This window comes from Argopecten irradians, chromosome 7, assembly GCF_041381155.1.
Source record: "Argopecten irradians isolate NY chromosome 7, Ai_NY, whole genome shotgun sequence".
In the NCBI taxonomy this organism is placed as follows: Eukaryota; Metazoa; Mollusca; class Bivalvia; order Pectinida; family Pectinidae; genus Argopecten; species Argopecten irradians.
Window position 1 is genome coordinate 40,197,956 of NC_091140.1, and position 20,870 is coordinate 40,218,825.

At 38.2% G+C, this 20,870-nt stretch overlaps 1 protein-coding gene and 1 pseudogene across 1 annotated transcript; both read left to right on the top strand.

The window, feature by feature from the left end:
- The first annotated feature begins 3,006 nt into the window (after nucleotides 1-3,006).
- On the top strand, nucleotides 3,007-3,654 carry LOC138327218 (uncharacterized; annotated as a pseudogene).
- A 5,190-nt stretch (nucleotides 3,655-8,844) lies between these two features.
- LOC138327219 (probable cytochrome P450 49a1) lies at nucleotides 8,845-20,505 on the top strand. Its single transcript, XM_069273198.1, has 8 exons — nucleotides 8,845-8,936; nucleotides 10,033-10,196; nucleotides 12,778-13,000; nucleotides 15,221-15,399; nucleotides 16,673-16,868; nucleotides 17,356-17,518; nucleotides 18,835-19,001; nucleotides 20,397-20,505. Exons 1-8 carry the CDS (start codon nucleotides 8,887-8,889, stop codon nucleotides 20,503-20,505), a joined length of 1,251 nt encoding a protein of 416 aa, XP_069129299.1. The 5' UTR covers nucleotides 8,845-8,886.
- The last annotated feature ends 365 nt before the right edge of the window (nucleotides 20,506-20,870 follow it).

Here is a 20,870-nt window from a genome sequence, read left to right on the forward strand (position 1 = left end):
ACCATCACAATCCTCGGGTCTCCTTGTAAAATGACCTAGCGTACCATCACAATCCTCGGGTCTCCTTGTAAAATAACCTAGCGTACCATCACAATCCTCGGGTCTCCTTGTAAAATGACCTAGCGTACCATCACAATCCTCGGGTCTCCTTGTAAAATGACCTAGCGTACCATCACAATCCTCGGGTCTCCTTGTAAATAACCTAACCTACCATCACAATCCTACTCCATAAAATGACCTAGCGGACATCAACAATTCTCGAGTCTCCTTGTAAAATACCTAGCGTACCATCACAATTCTCGAGTCTCCTTGTAAAATACCCTAACATACCATCACAATCCTCGAGTCTCCTTATACAATAACCTAACATACCATCACAGTCCTCGAGTCTCCTTATACAATAACCTAACATACCATCACAATCCTCGGGTCTCCTTGTAAAATGACCTAGCGTACCATCACAATCCTCGGGTCTCCTTGTAAAATGACCTAGCGTACCATCACATATCCTCGGGTCTCCTTGTAAAATAACCTAGTCGTCTTCTACCATACCTATCACAATCCTCTTGGTCTCCTTGTACCATCACAATGACCTACTGTTATACAACCTAGCGTACCATCACCATCCTCGGGTCTCCTTGTAAACTTATGACCTAGCGTACTATCACAATTCTCGAGTCTCCTTATACAATAACCTAACATACCATCACAGTCCTCGAGTCTCCTTATACAATAACCTAACATACCATCACAGTCCTCGAGTCTCCTTATACAATAACCTAACATACCATCACAATCCTCGGGTCTCCTTGTAAAATGACCTAGCGTACCATCACAATCCTCGGGTCTCCTTGTAAAATGACCTAGCGTACCATCACAATCCTCGGGTCTCCTTGTAAAATGACCTAGCGTACCATCACAATCCTCGAGTCTCCTTATACAATAACCTAACATACCATCACAGTCCTCGAGTCTCCTTATACAATAACCTAACATACCATCACAATCCTCGGGTCTCCTTGTAAAATGACCTAGCGTACCATCACAATCCTCGGGTCTCCTTGTAAATGACCTAGCGTACCATCACAATCCTCGGGTCTCCTGTACAATAACCTAGCGTACCATCCATCAATCTCATCTCCTCGTAAAGTGACTAGCTTACCTAAAACAATCCTCTATAGACCTTGACAAATGACCCTAACGTTACCATCACAATCCTCGGTCTCCTTGTAAAATAACCTAGCGTACCATCACAATCCCTCGAGTCTCCTTGTACAAAAATGACCTAGCATACCATCACAATCCTCGAGTCTCCTTTGTATAACTAACCTAGCGTACCATCACAATCCTCGAAGTCTCCTTGTAAAATAACCTACATTCCGTTACCATCACAATCCTCGGGTCTCCTTGTAAAATAACCTAGCCGTACTATCACAAATAAATCCTCGGGTCTCCTTGTAAATAACCGAGCGTACCATCACAATCCCTCGGGTCTCCTTATAAAATAACTAGCGTATACTATCACAAATCCTCGGGTCTCCTGTAAATGACCTAGCGGTTCCTATCACAATCCTCGGGTCTCCTTGTAAAATAACCTAGCGTACCATCACAATCCTCGGGTCTCCTTATAAAATAACCTAGCGTACCATCACAATCCTCGAGTCTCCTTGTAAAATGACCTAACCATCACAATCCTCGAGTCCTCCTTATAGAAATAACCTCCATCATACCATCACACAATCCTCGGGTCTCCTTGTAAAATAACCGAGCATACCATCAACAATCCTCGGGTCTCCTTGTTAAATAACCTAACGTACCATGTCACAATCCTCGAGTCTCATTGTACATAACCTAACATACCATCACAATCCTCGGTCTCCTTGTAAAATGACCTAGCGTACCATCACAATCCTCGAGTCTCCTTGTAAAATAACCTAGCGTACCATCATCAATCCTCGAGTCTCCTTGTAAACAATAACCTAGCGTATCACCCATCACAATCCTCGAGTCTCCTTATACAAATAACCTAACATCCCATCACAATCCTCGAGTCTCCTATATACAATAACCTAGCGTCCCATCACAATCCTCGGAGTCTCCTTATACAATAACCTTAACATCCCATCACAAATCCTCGAGTCTCCTTATACAATAACGAAACCATCATCCAACAATCTCGGAGTCTCCTTATTCAATACCTAACATCTCATCACTAATCCTCGAGTCTCCTTATTACAATAACCTAGCATCCCATCACAAATCCTCGTGTCTCCTTTATCTGAGTCTCCCAATCCCATACAATAGTCCTCATTATACGAATATCATCGGATCACAATCCTCGAGTCTCCTTAAACAATAACCTTACAATCCCATCACAATCCTCGAGTCTCCTTAGTACAATAACCTTACATCTCCATCACAATCCCTCGAGTCTTCTTATAACATTATACCTACCATCCCATCACAATCCTCGAGTGACACTCCTTATACAATAATCTAATCATCCCATCACAATCCTCGAGTCAATCCTTAAACAATAACCATTACATCATCCCATCACAATCTCTCGAGTCTCCTTAATACAATAACCTAACATCCCATCACAATACTCGAGTCTCCTTAAACAATAACCTTACATCCCATCTCAATCCTCGAGTTCTCCTTTATTACAATAACCTAAACATCCCATACACAATCTCGACATCTCCTTATCCTAACAACCTCGACATACCCATATACAATCACTCAGTAAGCGTCTCTCTATATAATACCACTAACATCCATCACAATCCTCGAGTCTCCTTATAAACAATAACCTAACATCCCATCCCATCACAATCCTCGAGTCTCCTTATACAATAACCTAACATCCCATCACAAATCCTCGAGTGTTCCTTATACAAATAACCTATACATCCCTCACACAATCCTCGAGTGCTCCTTTATACAAATAACCTAACATCCCCATCACAATTCCTCGAGTCCTCCTTATACAATTAACCTTAACATCCCATCACAATCCTCGAGTCTCCTTATACAATTAACCTAACATATCCCATCACAATACTCGAGTCTCCTTATACATTCAATAACATAACAACATCTCCTTATACAACAACCATAACATACCATAATCCTCGAGTCCCATCCTTATTATAATAACCTACAATTCAAATTACTCGAGTCTTATACAAACATCCCATCACAATCCTCGAGTCCTTCTTCCAATATAACATAAATCATAACCCATCCCATCACAATCCTCGAGTCTCCTTATTACCATTAAATAACCTAACATCCCATCACATCACATCCTCGAGTCTCCTGCTATACATAACATCCATTACATCGAGTCCATCACAATCCATTCGACTCGGGTCTCCTTATACCAATAACCTTACATCCCATCACAATCCTCGAGTCCTCCTTATACACATAACCTAAAATCCCATCACAATCCTCGAGTCTCCTTATACAATAACCTAACATCCCATCACAATCCTCGAGTCTCCTTATACAATAACCTAACATCCCATCACAATCCTCGAGTCTCCTTATACAATAACCTAACATCCCATCACAATCCTCGAGTCTCCTTATACAATAACCTAACATCCCATCACAATCCTCGAGTCTCCTTATACAATAACCTAACATCCCATCACAATCCTCGAGTCTCCTTATACAATAACCTTACATCCCATCACAATCCTCGAGTCTCCTAACATTCACAATCTCGAGTCTCCTTATACAATAAACCTACATCCCATCTTAAATCCTCACAATCCTCATAACCCATCCTCTAATCCTCGAGTCTCCTTATACAATAACATCCCATCGCAAACCTAACAGTCCCATCACCTAACAATCAATCTCGAGTCTCCTTATACAATAACCTAACATCCCTATAGCATCACAACATCCTCGAGTCGTCCTTATACAATAACCTAACATCCCATCACACAATCCTCGAGTCTCCTTATACAATAACCTAACATCCCATCACAATCCTCGAGTCGCTCCGTCTCTTACAATAACCTAACATCCCATCACAATCCTCGAGTCCTCCTTATAAAATAATAAAACCCTAGTACCATATCACAATCCTCGAGTCTCCTTATACAATAACCTAACATCCCATCACAATCCTCGAGTCCTCCTTATACAATAACCTAACATACCATCACAATCCTCGAGTCCTCCTTATATACAATAACCTAACACATCCCATCACAATCCTCCGAGACTCTCCTATTAATACAATAACCTTAACTCACAATACCATCACAATCCTCGAGTCCTCGCTTATACAATAACCAAACATCCCATCACAATCCTCGAGTCTTAATGAGTCGAGTCCTCCTATACAAAAACCTACAATCACAATCCTCGAGTCTCCTTATTTTTACTAACCTAACATCCCTCACAATCCTCGAGTCTCCTTTATACAATAACCTTAACATCCCATCACAATCCTCGAGTCTCCTTATACAATAAACCTTACATCCATCACAATCCTCGAGGTCTCCTTATACAATAACCTAATACAATCCCATCACAAATCCTCGAGTCTCCTTATACAATAACCTAACAATACCATCACAATCCTCGAGTCTCCTTATACAATAACCTAACATCCCATCACAATCCTCGAGTCTCCTTATACAATAACCTAACATCCCATCACAATCCTCGAGTCCTCCTTATACAATAACCTTACATCCCATCACAATCCTCGAGTCTCCTTATACAATAACCTAACATCCCATCACAATCCTCGAGTCTCCTTATACAATAACCTAACATCCCATCACAATCCTCGAGTCTCCTTATACAATAACCTAACATCCCATCACAATCCTCGAGTCTCCTTATACAATAACCTAACATCCCATCACAATCCTCGAGTCTCCTTATACAATAACCTAACATCCCATCACAATCCTCGAGTCTCCTTATACAATAACCTTACACATCCCATCACAATCCTCTAGTCTCCTTATTACAATAACCTAACATCCCCATCACAATCCCTCGAGTCCCTTTATACACTAAACCTAACATCCCATCACAATCCTCGAGTCTCCTTATACAATAAACCTAATCCTCATCCCATCACAAATCCTCGAGTCTCTCCATATACAATAACCTTACATCCCATCACAATCCTCGAGTCCTCCCTTATACAATAACCTTACATCTCCATCACAATCCTCGAGTCTCCTTATACAATAACCTAACATCCCATCACAATCCTCGAGTCCTCCTTATACAATAACCTAACATACCCATCACAATCCTCGAGTCCTCCTTATACAATAACCCTAACATACCATCACAATTCCTCGATTCTCCTTATACAATAAACCTAACATCCCATTCACAATTCCTCGAGTCACCTATACAATAACCTTGACCTTACATACATCACAATCCTCGAGTCTCCTTATACAATAACCTTACATCCCATCACAATCCTCGAGTCTCCCTTATACAATAACCTTACATCCCATCACAATCCTCGAGTCCTCCTTATACAATAACCTAACAGATCCCATCACAATCCTCGAGTCTCCTTTATACAATAACCTAACATCCCATCACAATCCTCGAGTCTCCTTATACAATAACCTAACATCCCATCACAATCCATCCTCGAGTCTCCTCATACAATAACCTAACAATCCCATCACAATCCTCGAGTCTCCTTATACAATAACCTTACATCCCATCGAACAATCCTCGAGTCTCCTTATAACAATAACCTACAATTCCCATCACAATCCTCGAGTCTCCTTATATAATAACCTAACATCCCATCACAATCCTCGAGTCTCCTTATATAATAACCTAACATCCCATCACAATCCTCGAGTCTCCTTATACAATAACCTAACATCCCATCACAATCCTCGAGTCTCCTTATACAATAACCTAACATCCCATCACAATCCTCGAGTCTCCTTATACAATAACCTAACATCCCATCACAATCCTCGAGTACCTCCTTATACAATAACCTTAACATACCCCATCACAATGCCTCGAGTCTCCTTAATACAATAACCTAACATCCCATCACAATCCTCGAGTCTCCTTATACAATAACTAACATCCCACAATAACCATAACGCTAACATCCCATCACAATCCTCGAGTCTCCTTATACAATAACCTAACATCCCAATCACAAACCTCGAGTCTCCTTATACATAAACCTAACATCCCATCACAATCCTCGAGTCTCCTATACAATAACCTAACAACCCATAAGTCTCCATACATATAACCTAATCACAAGTCCTCGAGTCTCCTTATACAATAACCTAACATCCCATCACAATCCTCGAGTCTCCTTATACAATAACCTAACATCCCATCACAATCCTCGAGTCTCCTTATACAATAACCTAACATCCCATCACAATCCTCGAGTCTCCTTATACAATAACCTAACATCCCATCACAATCCTCGAGTCTCCTTATACAATAACCTAACATCCCATCACAATCCTCGAGTCCTCCTTATACAATAACCTTACATCCCATCACAATCCTCGAGTCTCCTTATACAATAACCTAACATCCCATCACAATCCTCGAGTCTCCTTATACAATAACCTAACATCCCATCACAATCCTCGAGTCTCCTTATACAATAACCTAACATCCCATCACAATCCTCGAGTCTCCTTATACAATAACCTAACATCCCATCACAATCCTCGAGTCTCCTTTATACAATAACCTAACATCCCATCACAATCCTCGAGTCCTCCATTTATACAATAACCTAACATCCCATCACAATCCACGAGTCTCCTTATACAATAACCTTACATCCCATCACAATCCTCGAGTCTCCTTATACAATAACCTAACATCCCATCACAATCCTCGAGTCTCCTTGATACAAACTAACCTTACATTCCACACATATCCTCGGAGTCCATCTTATACAATAACTAACATCCCATCACAATCCCTCGAGTCCTCCTTATACAATAACCTAACATCCCATCACAATCCTCGAGTCTCCTTTATATACAATAACCTAACATCCCATCACAATCCTCGAGTCTCCTTATACAATAACCTTACGAACATCCCATCACAATCCTCGAGTCTCCTTATACAATAACCTAACATCCCATCACAATCCTCGAGTCTCCTTATACAATAACCTTACAATCCCATCACAAATCCTCGAGTCTCCTTATACAATAACCTTACATCCCATCACAATCCCTCGAGTCTCCTTATACAATAACCTAACATCCCTATCACAATCCTCGAGTCTCCTTATACAATAACCTTACATCCCCATCACAATCCTCGAGTCTCCTTATACAATAACCTAACATCCCATCACAATCCTCGAGTCTCCTTATACAAATAACCTTAACATTCCCATCACAATCCCTCGTTCTCCGAGTCCTCCTTATACAATAACCTAACATCCCATCACAAATCCTCGAGTCTCCTTATACAATAACCTAACACCCATCACAATCCTCGAGTCTCCTTATACAATAACCTAACATCCCATCACAATCCTCGAGTCTCCTTATACAATAACCTAATATCCTCCCAAAATCACAATCGCTCGAGTCTCCTTTATACAATAACCTAACATCCCATCACAATCATCGAGTCTCCTTATACAATAACCTAACATCCCAGCACAATCCTCGATCTCCTTATACGAATACTCAAGCGTAACTCATCACAATCAGCGTCGCCTCGAGTCCTTATACAATTAACACAACTAAACATCCCATCACAATCGCTCGAGTCTCCTTAAACAATAACCTTACATCCCCATCACAATCTCGAGTCTCCTTATTCAATAACCTTAACATCCCATCTACAATCCTCGAGTCTCCTTATACAATAAAACCTAACATCCCATCACAATCCTCGAGTCTCCCTATACAATAACCTAACATACCCATCACAATCCTCGAGTCTCAACGTTATTCAAATTTTTTACCAATTAACCTAGATCCCATCACAATCCTCGAGTCTCCTTATACAATAACCTGATACATCCCATCACAATCCTGAGTCTCCTTTATACAATAACCTTACATACCATCACAATCCTCGAGTCCTCCTTATACATAACCTAACATCCCATCACAAATCCTCGAGTCTCCTATACAATAACCTACATCCCATCATAATCACAATCCTCGAGTCTCCTTATACAATTAACCTTACATCCCATCAACAAGTCCTCGAGTCTCCTTATACAAAAACCTTACATCCCATCACAATCCTCGATCTTCTTTATAACAATAACCTTAAACATCCCATTCACAATCCTCGAGTCTCTTTATTACAATAACCTAAACTCCATCACAATCCCCGAAGCCCAAAGTGATGCGTGTGATATAAATCTATTTTATTTAATTAATGCTCTCTGTAGGTTTTGATCACTTTCTCCAACTGTTGAACACGGACCATTTTGTTTGGAGAGTACTCCACCCTAGTCGATACCTATCACACAGGACCATTGGTTGGGAGTACTCCACCCATCGGATACCAATCACACGGGACCAATTGTTTTGGGGAGTACCTCACCCTATCGTGTACCTATCACAACGGACCATTGTCGGATTACTCCACCCTATGGGATAACCTATCACACCGGACCATTGTCGGGGAGTACTCCACCCTATCGTGTACCAAATCACACGGGAACCATTGTCGGGGAGTACTCACCCTATCGTGTACTATCACACAGGACCATTGGTTGTGAGAGTACTCCACCCTTATCGTGTACCTATCACACAGTGCCATTGTTGTGAACGTAATGACGTTATCACTGGGGGGAGGCCCCCGTCAGGGGATTTCGAAGATATGGAGGCTTGAAATAGACGGATGTTTGGTCGGGGCATAGACAGGATGTCACGATATTATATACTACCAAGGTAAGATTTCATATTTGGACTGTTTTCTTTATACACCCTCTGTTGAACGTGTTAAAGGATTATTGCACGACACTGTCGCCTTTTCCGAGATCAGGAAACTTTTTTTAACAAAAAATGTTCAAATGTCGCTGTTTCAGAAATGTTTAAAATTCATTATATTACATACAAACAAAACAATTCCGTATACACTGTACGCTCTTTGATTATACAATTTACCGAGTTTCTTCATATTTTTGCCTATAAAAGCTCTATGTGAACCAAAAACTATATTACACGGGCGAAGTAGCACGCAAATTTCTTTCATACCTGCGGGTGTAATACTGGCTGGTCTAGGGCAATAAACTCATGTCGCCTGAGGCTGTATTGCTGTATTTTACTTTTTTCCCCACAAACTTGACTGGTTTTACATCAAAGATGCAAACAACGGAATTTGTGTTGAAAATATCACGTATTTTTTTATGTATAGAAACTTGACTTTCAATTGTGGATTTCTACGAATTAATTTCAAAATGGCGGGATATTATAGTTGTAAAATTGCAATAAAACGTCGAGGTATGAAAGAAAAATACTCTTTCATAAGTGGATATGAAGGATATGGATATTCTAACCTCGGGATCACAAAATGTTGCAAAACCCTCGGCAAGCCTCGGGTTTTACTACATTTGTGACCCTCGGGTAGAATTTCCCTATACTTCATATCCACTTATGAAAGAGTCTTATAATATTACACGGGCGAAAGTAGCACGCAAATATATTACGAGACGGATGTGGAAGACAGCAGTTTGCAGAAATATATTACACGCGTGCGAAGTCACACACGCAAATATATTACACGGGCGAAGTCACACGCAAATATATTACACGGGCGAAGTCACACGCAAATAGATTACACTGGCGAAGTCACACGCAAATATATTACACGAGCGAAGTCACACGCAAGTATATTACACGGGCGAAGTCACACGCAAATAAATTACACTGGCGAAGTCACACGCAAATATAATACACGGGAAGTCACTTGATATAAAACGTGTTGTATGATAAAATCTCGTTTGTTTGAAATGTTGAATTATGATGTTTTTCCATTTTATTGAAGACGTCTTGTATCTGTATGCTCGCTATGTAATGGCGGACGAAATGTGACGACTAATGCTGTGAATGCTGACACCAGTATCCCTCGAAGTTTCCAGGACGTCCCTGGTCCTACTGGCATCTACCAGTGGCCATTCATAGGCCTACGTCTACAGCTGAAACCATTCAGTATTTATATTTTAGTATTTAGAATTACGCCTATTAACTATCAATCACTGTTTCGTTTTTATATAATAAAATTATGAATTACATCTATTAAATATAATTATTCAATATCATATCATAATATTAAGAATTAACGTCTATGAACTATTAATCATTCTGTATATTATATTATAGTAAAATATCAAAGAAACACAATTTAACAAAGCATGACAATTTAACTGACTCCTTGCCCTTATCCGGGCCTCGAACTCACGATCGAACGAGGCAAACCCAATCGCCTAGGGCCAAACATACCTGCGCCTTCTATCTAACCGAATTCGCCACATACCCACATCCCCAAAAAAAGGTTGTGTTTCTATGACGAAAAAAGTTTTGAGAGTGATAGTCGGTTCGATAAGTCTGACATATCACTGTGGATAATTGTTCAAAATTAAATCTTTAGGAATACAAACCAACAGACATTTGAGTGATTTATGATTCATAGCTTGTTTAGTATATATTAAAATACTCAAAGAAAAGACAACAATTTAACAAAGCAGATGATACAATGTTTATCTCATAGTATGTTTGGGAAAATACGATCCCGATTGAGTTTATTTATTTAGTGTGATTAGTCTCTTTTCTCCAAAATACCTTATAATATTGTAAATAAAAATAGTGTATAGAGCCATTCCCCTCGAACATGTATCCGAAATTAGAGAAAAAAACGGAATTGTTCTTTCTTGATTTGTTATTAGCATTACGCCCCAATACATGACCAGCCAGGACGTCATTTAAAGGATCGAGCCCCTCCCATGTTTGTGGAGCACAAGCTATGGAGTGAAGTGCGAAATGCCCTGTTTTGGAGGAGACTCCTTGTCCTTTGGGATGGGGCACCTCAGAAGCAACACATCCCACCCCTTCCCTTATTAATTACTAGATACATAGTTTTAACCAGTGGTCGTCCCACATCTCCTGTGCTGAGCACTAAGCAGGGGGACCACAGAATCTAACCCCGACTGTATTTAGACCTAAGGTGTAACCTTCGCGGCCAGGTCAGAAACTGAACCCAGAGCCTTCGCACCATGAGGCGAAGCCTTCAACCGAAGGTGAAAGAAGTGAGATGAGGTCAGAATGGTGAACGTAGAATTAGAAATGTAAAATATGTGTATAATTTAGTTTCCTGATATCAATACTGATTATCATTACTTAGTGGTGATAATATACCAGTGTCAGCATATATGTCATTTCTTATGTCACGTGATAGGGTGTTGTATGTCAGGTTCTTAGTGCAGCTCGATTTAAAATCACCCGACTTTGATCCAACTCCTGAAATGCAATGTACTAAAACCGAAAATGGACCTATCTATGAAAAGCGTGGCATTGGGCAAACCTTAAACGGTGCATGGATAGGTGGTATCTTGTTCGAGCAGCCTTCCGTCATTGGAGTACGGCGTGGGGGGCCATAGTCTCGCCGGAAAACGAGGGCCGGTATGCTCCATCAGGCGTACCTTCCATAACTGCTATCCTAGATACAAAACTTTTAAGGTAAAGGGTCAGGTCGTGTCCATTTGGTGGCTGTGATCCATTTTTGTAAGTCCATACACCTAGAAGTTTTAACCTCTTGTTTCTAACAAGGTACCAATTCCACAACTTCACAATCATCACCAACAAAAAAAAGCTGTGTGGTACAAGCATTGTCATACACGTTCATATTGGATATGATGGATAGGGATAAACTCACGATCTACGGCACCCAATCGCCTAGCCAAACATATCTATGCGCCTTCTACCACTGCGCCACATCCACATCCCCAAAAAAGGATGTTTCTATGACGAAGTGATAGTCGGTTCGATATGCTGACATAATCACTGTGGAAATTGTCAAATTAAATCTTTGGATCAACAACACATAGAGAATATGATACATTGTGTTTAGTAAATATTAAATATCAAAGAAACACAATTTAACAAAGCATGACAATTATATTATAGTATTTAGAATTACGTCTATTAACTACTATTTTGTGATTTCTTTCTTCCAAATACTTATATATTTGAAATATAATTAGTGTATATTGCATTCGCTCTTCATTCGAAATTTAAAAAACGGGTTGTTCTGTTTGATTTGTTATACTTACGCCCCATTACAGACAGCCAGGGTCATTTAAGGATGGCCTCCCATGTTTGTGGTGCACAGCGTGTGTGAAGTGCGAGATGCCTGTTTTGGGAGACTTGCGGCATTTTCGTGGTGTGTCTTCTTGTATAACCGGAACTCTTGTCCTTTTTATACTGTTATATCACTTAAGCATGCCGTCGAAGACATTATACATATAATAGGTTAACCAGTCGTCCCACTCCTTGCTGAGCACTAAGCAGGAGCAGAAACTACCATTTTTATAGACTATGGTGTATCTCGGCCAGGGGTCAGAAACCAGAGCCTTCCGCACAGAGGCGAGCACTCAACCGAAGGTCAAAAGTGAGATGATGTCAATGGTGACGTAGAATTAAATGTAACTAGTGTATATCAAATCTCTTATTCTTTCTTTGTATAATTACTTAATATTGATACCAGTGTCAGCATATATGTCATTTCTTTGTGCAGCTCGATTTAAAATCACCCGTCTTGATCAACTCATGATGCACTACAAAAACCAATATGGACCTATTTGTAAAGCGCGCATGGGCAAACGCTGGATGGTGTTTCTGTTCGAGCCTTCCGTCATTGAGACGGCCTTCCGGAACGAGGGCCGGTATCCACAGCGACCCTCCATAATGCTTCTAGAACACTACTTTAAGGGGCAGTCGTGTCCATCTGTGTCCATTTTGTAAGTCATACACCTAGAAGTTTTAACTCTTGTTTACCAATTCACAACTTCACATCACCAACAAAAAAGCTGTGTGGTACAAGCATTATCATACACGTTCATATATGGATATGATGGATAGGGATATTCTACCATCGGGGATCATAAAATATTTTTTGCAAGCCTCGGGTTTCACAACATTTTGTGATCCACGAGTAGAATATCAACATATAACAGAGAATTTCTCTTTCATACTTCGATTTTTTTATTAGAATTTCAAAATTAAAATATCATCATCTTGAAATCTGCAGCAATAAGTTCTACGAAAGTGGCGACTGTAAGTCACCTCTATTTAAACAATCTGATTAAAATACATATCCTTATAACCACTCCGTTCAATAGAGGATCTGACAACATCCCATAAGGGGTCATGTTCGGATGATATTTTACCACCTGTACTTTAGATCAAATACATTTTCTACACATTGCTATACGTCAATTAATAACGCCATTTCGTTCCAGTATACGTATTCATTTAGTTTTATTGTGCTCTTTGGGCGAGATAACTACGTACACGAACATAATTCGGACATCTATTTCAAACTATTTCGTCCCCAGTCAAGATTTTGGCAGTGCCAATTTAATTGGCCATTTCCAAAGATCATCTGGACGTGACCCCTAGTGGGATGTTGTCATATCCTCTTATCAAATGTAGTGATAATAAGGATCTGTATTTTAATCAGATTGCTATTTAAACTTTCGTGAAGTACTTTCTTATTAGAAACAATGGGATACATTGTAGGGGGGTTGATCTGTTTTTATTACGAAAGAAATTCATAAGGAGAACATGTAAAAGCTACCACTCAATATCGTCGAATTGCAACATATTGTTGTATTTAATTATCAATTATGGCCCTTTGGACCACTGGCACACTAATCCATGTATTTGTGCTGCAGCTGTTTCTATTGACGCACAGTTCATCTTTTCAAAATGAACTTAACTCTTATTCCTAGTCTATGGAGTTGTATACCTTTTTTGCTTTCCTCTCGATTGCGTAGACGCAATGTATATGGTCAATATTTAGAGGTTATTATATGACAATTTTGATATCGCACCCTTTATCAGCCCTTGACCGCGATATCAGCCCAAGGGCCTGCGGCCTGTGGCCCTTGGGCTGATATCAGGTCAAGGGCTGATAAAGGGTGCGATATCAAAATTGACATATCATAACCTTTTTATCACACATTTTGAAAAAAAGAGAAAGAAATTTTAACAATTTCAAAACAAGTACATGTATTAAAACGTTTTGATCAATGACCGATATTCCACTGGTCATAATGTAAGGCCAATTTAATGTTGAAACATGTACAATGTATATGTTTTTTACAAATACATAATCCCTGGTTAAATGAACGAGTTGAAAAATAGATTTTAAGCAAAATTGACAAGATCTTAGTGAATGCTAAATATCACTTAAAAATGATAAGATTCAACAAAGTCCGGCAAAGCGGGTTCATTTCAGAATGATCAGTTTTACAACGGACAGGAATTATGAATTCGACGGGAAAATTAAACTACACGTATTAAACTGTCTAATTTATTCCTGTGTCTCTTCTTGTTGACAAACGCATGTCGTTGATTTTATTTATACTGATTACATTCTTTTTGTGTTATATTCGGCACTGAGGACAAAACTCGTTTTGACCTGATCTTAGTTAAGACAATATCTCCAGTAAAATCATCATGAAACAGACTATTTCTAATTTCTGATATCTTTCTCAATACGTTTATCCGAGAGCTATTTTTAAATTGAAAATTGTATCCGTTTTTCAACTTATCATCTGTAGTAAACTGAATCGAAGCGGCAACTCTAAAATACGGCGTGAAAACCCCGGATGACGTGATATCAGCCCGGGCTGATATCAAATTATGACGTCATAATGTGATATCAGCCCGGGCGCTGATTTGACGGCACGGACAGCACTAGTATCGCATGGGCAAAACGTTCATTATCAAAGGCAAAACTTTGATAATATGCCCTATACATTCAGTATATCAGTTGGTCACCTCTTGCCCAGCAACGAAAGGTGCTTTTTAATTTACTGAATGTCATCTTGTACATTTTTTTGAGGAATTTTGACATGCTGATATTTGGGTTTATCTGAAAGCATCTTTTATGTATCCAGTAAATCGTCCAGAACCTTCTGTTGGTTTCACTAGTATCGACATATCGTTTACAGGCAGGGCAGCGAGTGGATGGAAATGAGACGTCCAGCTCAAAAGACACTGAAAAGACCTCAGAACCTGTCAAAGTTTATACCCCATCTGAGTGAGGTTGCTGACGACTTTGTGGATAAATTCAAAGAAAATAACATCATGAAGGATCTACCCTTACCTTGTCTCGAATATTCCACAGAAGGTATTACAACTGTACGCGTCGGGAAATCCTTAATCTCGAATATTCCACAGAAGGTATTAAAACTGTACACATCGGGAAAGCCTTAATCTCGAATATTCCTTAGAAGGTATTACAACTGTATACATTGGGAAATCCTTAATCTCGAATATTCCACAGAAGGTATTAAAACTGTATACGTCGGGAAATCCTTAATCTCGAATATTCCACAGAAGGTATTAAAACTGTTTGCATCGGGAAATAATTGATCTCGAATATTCCACAGAAGGTATCAAAACTGAACAAAAAAAATGTATCTCGAATATTCCACAGAAGGTATCAAAATTATACACATCAGGAAATACTTAATCTCGAATGTATCAAAGAGATGGTTATCAAAACTGTACACATCGGGAAATACTTAATCTCGAATATTCCACAGAAGGTATCAAAACTGTACATATCGGGAAATACTTAAACTCGAATATTCCACAGAAGGTATCAAAATTGTTCAAATCATGAAATAATTGATCTCGAATATTCCACAGAAGGTATCAAAACTGTACACATCGGGAAATACTTCATCTCGAATATTCCACAGAAGGTATCAAAACTGTTCACATCGGGAATCCTTAATCTCGAATATTCTAGAGAAGGTATTAAAACTGTATACATCGGGTATCACTACAAGATACCGACTCAATTGCTTTATAATTCAGCATCTTTAATCAAAACATATCACGTGGTTAATAATTGTTATTGTTTCTTTTTTAATTAGATAGTGCCAATATTTCATTGGATATATTATAAGCATACTTATTTTGGCACAATAAAATTTTTACAAAGCGTCTGTTTTGGATAGGTTTTCACAATGATAATCCCGTGTTTTGGATAGGTTTTCACAATGATGATCCCGTGTTTTGGACAGGTTTTCAAAATGATAACCCCGTGTTCACAATGATGATCCCGTGTTTTGGATAGGTTTTCACAATGATGATCCCGTGTTTTGGATAGGTTTTCACAATGATGATCCCGTGTTTTGGACAGGTTTTCACAATGATGATCCCGTGTTTTGGACAGGTTTTCAAAATGATAACCCTGTGTTTTTGATAGGTTTTCACAATGATAATCCCGTGTTTTTGATAGGTTTTCACAATGATAATCCCGTGTTTTGGATAGATTTTCAAAATTACAATTCCGTGTTCTATCATTATGATATGTTTTTTTTCTGTATTATACTCAAACTTATTTATTTTCATATTTGCAATTACCTTAATAAAGGAAATGGCATTTTCAGGGGCAGGTACATTATGCTTTGGACTTAGACTCGGCTGTATCAACAAAGGCGGTGACGTCACGGCAGCGCCAATACTGGAGCACGTGAGAGGATTCTTTGGAATCCTGGGGAAATCGCTGTACTCTGTGCCGTGGTACTTGTGGTATGATACACCCTCTTACAGACAATTTGTGGAACATATCACGTTCATGAGAAGGTATGACGTCACTTCCGCTGATGATCTTTTTGAACATATTACTTTCCGGACTGAAACAGTCACAACCTTTTTGACCCGAGATTTTATCATTTGCAGACTGAGCTTTTCTAGAGTCTAACGTGAACGTTTGTAGGTATCATTGGTCACATATTATTCCATCCATTAGAACTACTTTAATAGGACAGCTTTGTATGGTTTATCTTTGTACAGGGTTTCACGAGGCTCGGTGAAAACCAATATTTTGGAACTATGTTGTGTTGCAATATTGATTCATTAGTTGTTTTATAGTCTTTTGTCTGGCACTACTGATCATTGTCTAAACAAAACGTGTTATTCAGACAAAGCTAAGATGCTCTTTCAGTTTTATTGAACTACTGAAATCACAAAAGTTCGTTTCAGTACATGTTACCCATAAAGGTATATGTACTATTGTCTCATTCAACATATACATATACAAAGATGTACCATTAAATTTCTTGATATCAAGAATAGCAGACGGCCACCTACAGAGAGCAAAAGAAGAACTGAAAAACAGAACGTTTGATAATGATGAAGCAAATCTGATGATGGACATGATAAACACTCCGGGAATGACACCAGAAATGATCTCTAATTATCTAGTAGACCTCTTCATAGCAGGATTAGACTCGGTACGTATATCAATGACTAAATAAATATTGTTCAAAGAATATTGTAACATCAGAAGTAGTGACCACTACTTTCCTCCTATCGTTTGTTATAATCGTACAATATTCTAAATAACCTCCTCTACCTCACATATAAGGCATTCAGAAGGACTTGGCTTTAGACGACACAAAGATACACTCTTTACTTGTTTTGTGCCCGACTGAATATGTCAAGATCCGTCTACTGTGTAGTTACTAATATTTGCGGGGTTTTAATTTCGCTAAATTCGTTAGTCCTTTCAAAATCGCTAAATTTATCAAAATCTTATTTAAATCTCTATCCATAAATCTCTTTATGGTTTCACTTAACATAGCCTGTCATAAGAATGAGACTTTAAAAGGCTTTAAAAAACGCTCGCGAATATTTACACCCGCAAAATATAACAACTACACGGTAATATCCTTATTAGTTAGTTACTATTTTATATTGATAACGATTTTTATCATGATACCAGCGTAATCAAACCAAGAACATGCCCTCCAGACTGTAATGGCACTCACACATTTATAACATTATAAATAGAATAGATAGTCAATGTTTTTACCCTCCAGACTGTCATGACACTCACACATTTATAGCATTATAAACAGAATAGATAGTCAGTGTTTTACCCTCCAGACTGTCATTACACTTACAAATTTATAACATTATAAACAGAATAGATAGTCAGTGTTTTTACCCTCCAGCTGTCATGACACTCACAATTATACTATAACATAAACATAAACAGAATAGATAGTCAGTGTTTTTACCCTCCAGACTGTCATGACACTCACAAATTTATAACATTATAAACAGAATAGATAGTCAGTGTTTTTACCCTCCAGACTGCATGCACTCACACATTTATAACATTATAAACAGAATAGATAGTCAGTGTTTTTACCCTCCAGACTGTCATGACACTCACACATTTATAACATATAAACAGAATAGATGACAGTGTTTTTACCCTCCACTGCATCACCACACATTTATAAACATATAAACAGAATAGATAGTCAGTGTTTTTACCCTCCAGACTGTCATGAACTCACACATTTATAACATTAAAACAGAATAGATAGTTTTTTTACACTGTATGACACTCACACATTTATAACATTATAAACAGAATAGATAGTCAGTGTTTTTACCCTCCAGACTGTCATGACACTCACACATTTATAACATTATAAACAGAATAGATAGTCAGTGTTTTTACCCTCCAGACTGCCGTGACACTCACACATTTATAACATTATAAACAGAATAGATTGACAGTGTTTATACTCTTCAGACTGCCATGGCACTCACCTTTCTGTTTTACCAACTGGCTCGGAACCCAGACAAACAAGAAAAACTATTTGTAGAAGTTTGTGAACAAGTTCCTCCATCTGGTCCTATATCGGAGGATGTCCTAAACCGTCTACCCTATCTTAAAGCGTGTCTTAAAGAGTCCTTCAGGTAGGTGTAGTACACATGCAGGTAAAATCATTTGAGGATTACTGAGACAAATGTACCTATATAGTAAAGGAAATAATATTCATTTAAGAAATTATTTATGATTTCATTTTGACATGAATTATGCAAGAGATTCCATTTATGTCAAATTGAAATAATTGTAACCCCTTTAAGTCTTTGTTTAGGATGTACACCTCTGAAAAGTCAAAAGTTTTCCGAATTTAACTTTTTTCTCATTTAAATTTCTGGTAATGGGATTTAATACCGTGATAATCATATGTCGGTGTGCTTTTTTGATACCTATTTGACAAAATATTGGATTTTAAGTGAATTTTGCCCTTTTAACCATATACACGATAAATTAAAGCCATAATTTCCTTATGAGGTGTTTGATGTATACAGAATTTATTTACTTGTAGTCTTCTTTAAAATACAATGGTTATAATTAATAAAACTCATGTTTTGTCTCAAAATAACAACATATGCTATCCCTATCTTTTAATTTTAAGCTACAAAATGTACCATTTTCAGCCATTTATTCCAGATTTAACACTTTTAATTTATAGAAAACATTCTAGTATGAAATATTTCGCATATCAATAGAGAAAAAGGTTGCTCTTTCTAAATCAGGCAGAAAAATAAGGGGTCCATGTGCTTACTTTTTTGTCACATTTTAATATTAATTTTTTTCAATATTTTAGATTAATAAATAAAAGTGTTCAAATTGCCATTAAATGTAAGTGTAACATTTCACACATTAATGCTTGATATTTTAATTTCCTTAAAAAGATCCCCATATAAAAATTCAACTAAGAATAGAAACGTACTTTTTTGACAGAAATGTGCATCCTTCAGATTATCTCTCTGATCAGTTTCTACATGACTATATCAAGTCTATATCAGGTTCTGTGCATCGCTTTACTATTACTAAAGAACTCGACACAACGAAAAAAGGCTTGTAATCTGTATTAAGTTTCTTTGTTCAGCTGCATTGGTGCACGCATACAATAGTGTAAACAACTTCTAGAAATTGTCAGAGCTTTCCAGAACTCTATTCGTGATCGATTCGTGATCGATTCATGATCGATTCGTGATTCTGTATTTGAGATCAATGCCTTGTAAAGAATGGATGCTGATATACAAAGGCTTATTGTTATGGACCCTCGGTACATATATAACATAGGAGAGCTGATCTCACATCAGTGTAAACCATGTTATATTTGTGGCGACTCTCTCATTTTCATTTCTTACGACTTTTCTTCAGATGGAATCCAGCTATTTACAGTTCTAAATCTCTATTGAACTTGTATTTGAATCTTTCGGTGGCGATTTATTTCGCGAATTTTAGATTTCGATATTTAACTGTAAATTTGTTTAAACTACATTGTTGTATTTTAGATTGGTATTCCCAGTATCCATTGGAAGCACAAGAGTACTCCAGAAAGATATACAGTTACTAGGATACACCATTCCGAAAGGGGTAAGTAACATAGGTTGTCTAATATAATATTCGAAGGGAGGGAGGGGGGGGGGGTACATTACACATAGGATATGTATTATAACATTCTGAGGGGGTAGGTAACATAGGTTATCTACTATAACATTCTGGAGGGGGTAGGTAACATAGGTTATCTACTATAACATTCTGGAGGGGTAGGTAACATAGGTTATCTACTATAACATTCTGGAGGGGGTAGGTAACATAGGTTATCTACTATAACATTCTGGAGGGGGTAGGTAACATAGGTTATCTACTATAACATTCTGGAGGGGGTAGGTAACATAGGTTATCTACTATAACATTCTGGAGGGGGTAGGTAACATAGGTTATCTACTATAACATTCTGGAGGGGGTAGGTAACATAGGTTATC

Coding starts and splice junctions, on each gene's coding strand:
- LOC138327219 (XM_069273198.1), top strand. CDS start 8,887: ATGTTTGGTCGGGGCATAGACAGGATGTCACGATATTATATACTACCA. Junction 10,197..12,777: donor TCTACAGCTGAAACCATTCA/GTATTTATATTT, acceptor TTCTTTGTGCAG/CTCGATTTAAAATCACCCGT. Junction 16,869..17,355: donor CATATCACGTTCATGAGAAG/GTATGACGTCAC, acceptor CTTGATATCAAG/AATAGCAGACGGCCACCTAC.